General features: G+C 26.9%; 1 protein-coding gene across 1 annotated transcript in view; it reads left to right on the top strand.

Moving 5' to 3' along the window:
* Positions 1-1,909: 1,909 nt before the first annotated feature.
* The window catches only part of LOC111619400 (fatty-acid amide hydrolase 2-like), a 42,223-nt gene continuing 34,505 nt past the window's right edge, over positions 1,910-9,627 (top strand). Inside the window, exon 1 of the mRNA XM_023361104.1 lies at positions 1,910-2,196. Coding sequence (XP_023216872.1) covers positions 1,993-2,196 — 204 coding nt within the window. The 5' untranslated portion in view covers positions 1,910-1,992. The remainder of the gene's footprint in view (positions 2,197-9,627) is intronic.

Here is a 9,627-nt window from a genome sequence, read left to right as displayed (position 1 = left end):
TTATAATCGGGTTAAACTGTATATTGTTTGTGCAAAATAAAAAAATAATTTCGGACGATACAATAGCCACGATTATTTTTTTCAAAAACGGGAAATTCTCGTTAGGCATCGACAAAAATTCAACCCGGGCCGACGGGTTGCAACGGAGAGAAATTTCGAAATTGGATAGGTTAATTTCATCAAAAATGCATCGTGGACGATCTCGTAGTCGTGGCCGGCGAAGTTTGAACGATCGCGCCCAAAAGCAGCGATACCAAAGAAGATTGGATAATGAGAACGAGACCCGCCTTGAGCGTCAAAGTGATTCTGCTTAGTATTGTCTCCGAGACATAGTCGTGTCCCAAATACGGTTTTGCCGTTTTACTTGTTTAATTTAACCTTTTTGGTTAATATTTAAATAATATCATATTTTATCAGTTTTACCAGTATTATACAGTTGTCCAACAGAAAAGTAAACTATCTTATTTACATATCTTTTCAAAATAAACAGTTTGACTGGGCCCTAGACATTTGTCTCATTTGTCTATGCGATGATCCGGCCCTGCCTACTATTACAAATAAAATAATTTATTCCCTTGTCACATATGGTCAAAATCTAGGCGACAACATTAACTTTAAATAGACATATTAAGCGAAGCATGCAAAGGAGTGTAACAGGAATGATAAAGATACTTTGTGTTCAAGTAAATATAAGAAATATTGTCACACTTCAGCGAGATACACTATATTACATATTTATATAAAAAGTTTCTCCTGGGAAGCTAATAAATAATGATAAATGTATATTTGAATTAATTTCTGTAATTTATATACAGTACTTGGAATTTGATGGTATTAAAATTTAATTATTTGTAATTATTATTCGATTTGGTATTTTCTAGTAAATTTAACTAGATTTTTTTGTAGTACAGTAATTTATTTTCTGCTAACATTATTTTATCTTCGATGTCAAATATTACTTCAATGAAAATTAATGCAAATGAAATCACGAATATAGAGGCTAAATGACATCGGCTAGTAGCGTCTCGGCCTTAGTCTTAGATTTTAAATTTTTAAATAATTTTTTTTTATTTTGCATTAATTTTGTCTGCATTTTTTAAACCGTTAATTACATTTTTTTTAAAAATTAACTTCAATTCTTTTTATAAGTATAGGAATTGTTTTAGTGTTGTTTCGCACAAAAGATCATCAAATTTAAATTGTTTTAATAATTTAATTTTTGTTTCACAAATCTGCCTGCTTAAAATTTCTTTTTTAAATTTAAATTTTAATTATAAACCAGTTAACATTAATTGAACTATCGGGCTACCTAGCTACTAATAAAAACAATAATTATGAACTCTAGTAAAAATACAGTAATAAATTTTTAAAAATAGTTCTGACCGGAACTGCTTGACACTCAGTGTGGAACAATTCTTATTAGTTCCGATCCGGCAACAATCAAACACCGAACGTCTGTGCTCGTGAAAAATATATTACAAATATTAATACATTTCGAAATGTCAAATAAAAAAAAATACATTATTTTAAACATTTAAAGAATATAAAATAACATCTAAAATGCTAGTAAACATTTATCGATTAATTAATATCGGAAATTATTTCGAAATATCCTACAAATAATTCTATAATAGATCACGAACAGGAAATTCAAATAATAATTATTCGATAATATATTGTAAATGGAAATAAAACATAATTATAAATTTTCATTTTCCTCAATTTCAAATACTCAGATATATAATTACAATAATGGAAAATTTATATTTAGCTTTTATTTTCCTTATAAAAAAAAAAACATCATTTAATCGTAGAGGGCGATTTGTAGTCAAAATCTTATGACAGGCGTCTGTCGTCTGCTAGACTTTGCTCTTTATCAAATAAACACAGATTAGATTTATCGGTGAGATCTTATTACTGTTTTTTCGTCTAAGTTTAAAATTTAATATATTAAAATTCGTCTAGAATATGTCTTGGAAGTTATTTAGGTGAATGAACTTAATCTTCCTTATGTTACAGGAAATCATGTCTGCTAAGTATTATGTATTGAAAGCGGGTAGAATTATATTGGATTTCGTTACAAATTTAATTTTTTCGATTATTTATTCTGGAAAACCTGAAAGAATACGTCCCGTTTCCGATCCTCTTTTATTGGAACCGGCTACTTCACTTGTCAAGAAGATAATTAAGCAGCAGGTAAGAATTAAATACATCTTACTTTTAGATATTTTATACATAGATACAGAGCGCAGATGCACAGATACAGAACATAGATAAATAGAAAATAGCCTGAAGAATTAGATAAAAAATTTATAATCTCAGACATGTTTTTATTGATTTTGTTGCTAAAATTGTATTAAATTATCATAGTGTTACATTACATTAAAGCCGTATGATTTACACATAAAAATCAAATATACAAAAACATAAAAATGTATGCATGTATATAATAAATTTACACTTAACAGTCAATATTAGTAATAATTTAGGTTATACTGTTTATCAGTTATAGAAAGATGATTTTAAAGTTGTTGTTTTATTTGATTTAAATTAATTAATAAAATTTTAAATTTTTTTTTATCTGTTTATTTGTTTTTTGAATGCTTACATATTTTTTAATCTTCATCAATGTTATTTTTGTGATATTTATATATTGTTTTGTGTTTACCTGTTTGTTGTTGTTATTTTTATATTTTAGCAAAGCTATATTTATTGTACGGGAGTAGAAATCTCCTGCCATATCATTATTACTAATAATTAGTGTAATAAATAGATAAATAGTCTATTTATCTTAAAAGTTAGAATAGAATGAAAAAAAATCAAACTGTTTATTGATGAATTACTCATTCTTTTATTTAATTATAATATTTTATGTAAAAATATAAAAAAAATGATTAATGTAGTAAAACAAAACATTTATAAATTAATGTCCTAATGTATTTATTATATTTTAAAAATTTCTATAAAATTATTATTCTGTAAAATTATCTTATTATTCTACATTACATTTTTAGCTTATTTATGCTGACAGATATTATTTTTAATAATACTAGATATACTACATGTCATTTGAGAAAATGTGCAGAGAGTAGTAATAAATTTTATAATTATGCATGTATTTGTCTCATCATGTAACCTCATGTAACCTCATATAACCTCATATAACCAGTATATAGAAACACAGATAACCTGTTATTGTACATTAAATTAAATTTTAACTTCACTAAAAAATATATATTTTAGAAATTTTTATTATTAAACACAATAAATTTTTCTTTAAAAATTTCATCATCTAAAAGATTTCATCAGAAACTTTTCCTGATGAAGTCAATAAATCATAGAATTAATATCTCTGATTCCATGACTGTTATAAGCTGAATACTATTTTTTATATCTACCATAATTTCATTATTGGATAAGAAGTAAAATGAAAGACTATGATAAAGCTACATGAAAAAGATTATTGAGTAAGAAAAATGAAATCTGCTTCAATTAATGTAATGTTTTTAATAAAACATATGATGATTAAGTCACTTTTATTTTATGTTCATGCTAATATTAATAAAATAATTTTTAAAATTGATTATTAAACAAATTTTAAATAATATGTAATGGTCAGTTCTACAAAATCAATTATATAAGTATATAAGTCAGTTGTACAGTTTAGCACAACCATAAATATAGTGAATATTATATCGAATTTAATCTCGTTATTAAAATAATATATTATCAATAATCTAATCTAAAGAATAAATAATTGAATACTAGTAAGAAACCATTTATTTTTTTACAAATATCAGCTTTGTGATTCTTTAGATTAGATAATATTAGATTATTAGCTGATGCAAAATGTTAAATGATTTATAGAAAAAATAAATAGAAAATATAAAACAAATTAGATGCATTTACTAAAAATCTATAAAATATCACAGTTTTAGTATATGATTAAGAAAAGAAACAAATATTGTCAAAAATAATAATTATTATTAAATAGAATTTTCTGGAATTAAGTTTAATGGTAAAAAAACATCCTCATTAAATTTATTGTTGGTTAGGAAATCTCCAAACTTGTTTGCACTGAAAAGAAAAATTAGCAAGTATTTTGTCATCCTTCAAGCAAACCTATTTGTAATAATTACTAGATAATGAATCTTATTTGTGTTAAATAAATTGATTTAATATATTATTCAGGCATTCAGTAATACTGTGATTTAAAAGCATTTTGGAAAGAAAATGTTTTTATATACTGTAGATTATAAGCATTTCAATAACCTTTAAATAGAATGAAAGAAGAATTTCATAAAAAATGTAGCATAATATAACATATTTAAATTCTTTTAAACAATATGTTATAAAAAAGATTATATAATAAGCTTTTTAAAATATAATTAAATGATTTTATTTAAAAGTTGTATTATTTGTTTATTTGTTAACATCTTATTAATTTAAAATTCAGCAAAATTTATACACTAATATTTTTTGATGCATTCTACGTCCTTTGGGTCATTATAAATCAAATTCTAGTATCTGAAGATTTGATAATGGACATTTGAGGACTTTAGGTTCTATAATGTGTTCTGTAAAGACCTGAAAATGAACATTTATCATATCTAAAAACATTAATCTATATTATCAATAAATTTTGCTGGAATTTAAGATGTAATAATTATTTTGTTAACAGAATCCAGTTGAAAGTTTAAAGATAATTCAGTTTGTTTACAAAATCAAATTATCTAAAGTTTATAGAAATTGCATATATCTAAAAAGATGGAAGACTTTATATTGGGGTACTGCAGCTGTACAGAAATTGTATAATTTAATTTAAAGTGGATTCTGTCAAGAATAAATATTATATGATGAATGCAATATTTTTGTATTGTCTGAGCCCTATTGCAGTTATTGTCAATGAGTAATTTAAAGAAAGATTATATTATGTTTTCATTATTGTATAACTTTTTTGTGTTCTAAAGTTCTTTTTCTTAGAGATCTTGTTAGAAATTAATCTGTAAAGAATGTAGCAAAGGTGATTATCACATTGATATTACATTTTTAAGCTAGCTTAGGTAACTGATAATTGGGATTCATATTTTTTTTTTAAACTGAATTTTTATTTGGCTAGGTAGCATGATGGGTGTAACATAGAAGTATCAAATATAAGATAAGCAGTTGTTAAACCACTTTCAAAGTACATAAAATTGCATAATTTGGTATTATTGCCTAATTTTGGTATTGTTGTTTTTTAATTACTAATTTTAATCTTTCAGGGGGTAACCCATAGCAAATTTCAGCATAACTTTGATAATGTCTTGTTTAAGATATGTACATAAGTGGTGCGAAAGTGGACTCAGTATTCCTATTTATAATATATGTCATCACCTATGTGGTAAATGGTTATTGTGTTCCTGACCATTTGGTAATTTTTGAGATTTGAAATAGGTGATATTGTTCTACGGTGTATTTGCTGCTATGCACCTTGTGATGTAAATATAATTTGCATTTAATTTTTATTTATTTGAAATGTTTTTGAAAGAGAAGCTTATTTTTTGCATATCTGTTGCATAAATATCTTTATTTAATAATGTCTTAGGTTTCAATAAATTCATAAGCTTCTATTACTTTGAAAATATACTGAAAAACTTTTGGAAAGCTTAGATTTTTGGGATGTTTCTAGCTTTTATACAGCATTGATCCAGAAGTAGTTGAATGAAACTTTAGTACAAGCTATGAGAAAATTGATAGGAAAAAAGAGAACACTGAAACTGAGTCAGAAGAGTGGGAGATTTTAGAAGATAATCAGGACAGTGACTCCAAATAATCAGCTGATTACATAGATGACTTCTTTGTAGAAGACAAGAATAATAGAACAAAATTGATTAGTCAACAATGTGGTAAAAATGTCTGCAATAAACACAATCTTATGATCACTATATATGCCAATTGTGAAGGTGAGCAATATATGGAAGTGAAGTGACCTATTTTTATATATTTAGATGCATTATAATTGCATTTATTCATTAAAAAGCTTTGATATTAATTCTCTCTTTTATTTTATTCATATTTTAAAAAACAGTTACATAATATTAGCCTACTTCATATCCTCTAATATTTGTGGTGTAACAGCCACAATATGCTTTCTCATGAAACTCTAAAAGTTAAGCCCACTGAAGGGTAAATGTGTTTTAATTTTTTTTTCCATTTATTTACAGTATTTCAAGCTTGTATTTTATTTCTGATCTGTCAAATTATTTCTAATGAATTTTGTTGAATTTTCCACTAATTTATACTGTATGCAAGTTGAAAGTATACATTTTAACTAAGACTTTTATTGCTGGAGAATTTCAACTGTAAATATTTCAAACTTGAATTTCAAACTAAACTGTTTCAAAACTTTAAATTTCACATTGTGATTGATTAAAATAAATTCTGTTGGTCTTTATAGCCCAAACCTGGATACCACATGACCCAATGCATATTCAAACTTAATCATTTGCATTTCTCAGTTATCTCTACTAGTTCTGGCTATGCACATCCTTTGTTAGAATTTCACTTTTGAGGAATGTAAGAATGAGCTGCTGTAAAAGCGTATAATTTTAAAAATTTTAATTAAATACAATGGTTTGCAAAAATGAACTGTGCAACTACTTTGTAACACTTGTAAATATTCCATCACTACCGTGGTTCTTTGAATTAAGTTCTGTTCAGTTTGTCATGGATCACTGTGCTGTTAATTCCACATTGTGTTTAAAATGTTTTAGTATATTTGGAAGTGGTTTACATTTCATTAACTGTAAATAGATATAAATGAGCAGAAATTATTGTGATGTCGTCACAATGCCAAGTTGCAATTTTAATTTATTTAATTTAAAATATATGACTTGGATCTCAAATTAGTAGTGTCTTGTCCCTGTACATCATACTTTTCCAGATAACAACAGAGTCATGCTAGTCAGCTATGTAACTCCTTTCCAGAGAAAATTTTTGAATTGAAATCACATGACTTCCAATCTATACCAGAAGTTCGTATATAGGTAATCGGGGCCTTCTACCCTGATACTTTCCACATCTAGTCTCAACATTCATTTATCTAACACTGTTCTCAAGATTAAGAAAAGACAGACAGTGGGAATTTATAAGTCTACGAGTTTTTCAAATTGCAGCCCAATATTCAAACTTACCTATATTTTCAACTTACAAACAAGTTTCATTCATAAGTCTGTCTTTAACTTGAGAACTGCCTGTACATTCAAATATATGGGATTTTTCTTTTTATTTAAAGGATGATCAAAGACAAAATTATAAATTTTGACACTATTATATTTAACAGAGAGAAACATTACTATATTTAAAATTACCAATAAAAATATGTAGTGTTTTCAATCTAATTTTCAGCCATCATCAGCATAGAATATAAGTTTGAATGGAATAGAACAGTTTTTTTTTATAAATTTAAGATGATTGAGAAAATTAAAATTTATAGTAAATGAGGCTAGTGTCCTTTAAATAAATTTTTTTAAATTACAATATTATCAATTGTGAGTTTGAATGTTTTAAACTTATTTATCAAATAAAACAATTATTATATAATTTAAATAATAATTTATTTGTATTTGTAGTTAGCAGCAATTATTTTANTCAATTTTTGTTTTTATATAAAAATAGATGTATTTTCTGTTATTTACATGTTATCAAAATAACTGGCACTTACTTATACAGTGGTGCCTCGTATAACATATGCCTTGAATAATGGACGCTGCGAACAATGAACTTTCTGTTGCCGTTACATGACTCGAGCAATGGACTGGCTGCGGACAACGGACTTTCCGTTCGGCAGTTACGTGAGGCAAACAACAAACTTTCTGCGAACAAGTACGAATGATATTTTCACTCTGTTGCTGTTGCCAATGACAATCTGCTATTTTTATAATATATTAGTGTTATTAGAATATATTATTAGTATATCTGAAGTACAGAGCTCCCGCTGGGATTCGGCTTGCTCCCTTGTTTATTACGTACATCACCTCAGTGCAGGGTATTTACATTTATTCAAGTGTTGTGCAAATCATGGCTTCTAAAATAACAGAAAGGTGATTTCAATTGAAACAATGCAAGAAATCATCAGAAGGAGTGAAAGTCGACAACAACTTCCTTGTCGAATGGGAGAGGTTTAGGAGTTTACCAACACTCATTATTAGGGTTGCCACCTCATAACTTAGTCTCGCCCAGAGATGATGATTTAAGAAACCAAAAAAAAAACCATATGCATACATATACAGTTTTTTTATTATATAGTAATTTGGTACATGGAAGAAATATACACAACAGTTTGCATATAATTTTTGTACATATTCATTTCAACTTGCACAACCCAGAGAAATATTAATTAACCCCAGAGCCCAGAGTTAACTCACTGAATCCCGGAGTCTCCAGGTCAAACCCGGACAGGTGGCAACCCTACTCATTATCCAAACAGAGCTAAGACTAACAGAATCAATGATCTCTACAATGACACCCTTGCCCATCATTTCCGACAGGTGTTGAAGAAGAGAGAGAAACAGACCACCTTGGACATGTTTTTCAAGAAGCCAGCAGGCAAAAAACAAAGGATGGAACAAGAGGAGTTGACCCTGCAAGCTCTGGTAGCCTCTCCTGAATCTGACTCCGATTAAAAAACAATAAAAAGAGACCTGCTGCAATGTGTAAAAAGTCTGTATCTGTATGAATGTGTGAAGAAAGTGTTGCTCCACTTCTTCCTCACAACATTTGACTATCCGGCATAATTGGTGACTGCTCCATTTTCATTTTTTTAATGGTACAGTACGGTTATTTTATGCTGCGGAACGAATTATATGTTTTAACATGTATTTCTATGGGAAAAAGCATTTCGTATAACGGACTTTTCACTTAACGGACATGCACCTGGAACAGATTAAGTTCGTTATACGAGGCACCACTGCACTTGGTGTAAATATTCATTTACATAGCTAGCAGAAAATAATATTTATTAAGTAGCAATGAGGATTCAAACCTATTTCTTATAACAAATTTAATCAAATTTATAATCAAAATATGAAGTGTTATACAATTACTAATATTTTCCATTTTAACTTATTTCTAAATTTATTGTTTTTAATGATTGAAGTTTATATATAATATATTAAACTTATTTTAAATCTATGTTGAGGTAAATAATATAATTTTTTATATTAATTTTTAAACAATTAAACAGTATTGTTGCTTTTCAAAAGTTTTAGAATTAATTTTTATAAACTATTTTGTATTGCTGCATTTTATTTCTTACCAATATAGTATCATTGATTTAAAAAAATGCTATAAATATATTTTGTAATGGTTAAAAAATGTCAATTAAGATAGAATTTTATTGTTGAAAACTTATTTCACATAGAAATTTGTGTCTCATATCATAGATAATTGATGCTTCATAATTATTTAAGTTAGTTAATTATAGTTTAGTTTAATACAGTCACAGATCCAGACGTTTGTCACGGTAGGCAATAAAAAAAAGGTCACTGCCTCGACAGTTGGGGCACATTTAATAATATAAACCAAAACATATATATCCAAATAGCCCAATAGGCTAAAAGTATATGCGATATATTAATGCAAGCA

Source organism: Centruroides sculpturatus, unplaced genomic scaffold (assembly GCF_000671375.1).
Source record: "Centruroides sculpturatus isolate CEXI.00-Female unplaced genomic scaffold, Cexi_2.0 scaffold174, whole genome shotgun sequence".
Taxonomy (NCBI): Eukaryota; Metazoa; Arthropoda; class Arachnida; order Scorpiones; family Buthidae; genus Centruroides; species Centruroides sculpturatus.
Note: the sequence above shows the minus strand (reverse complement) of the source record. Positions and strands in the feature narration are given on the sequence as shown.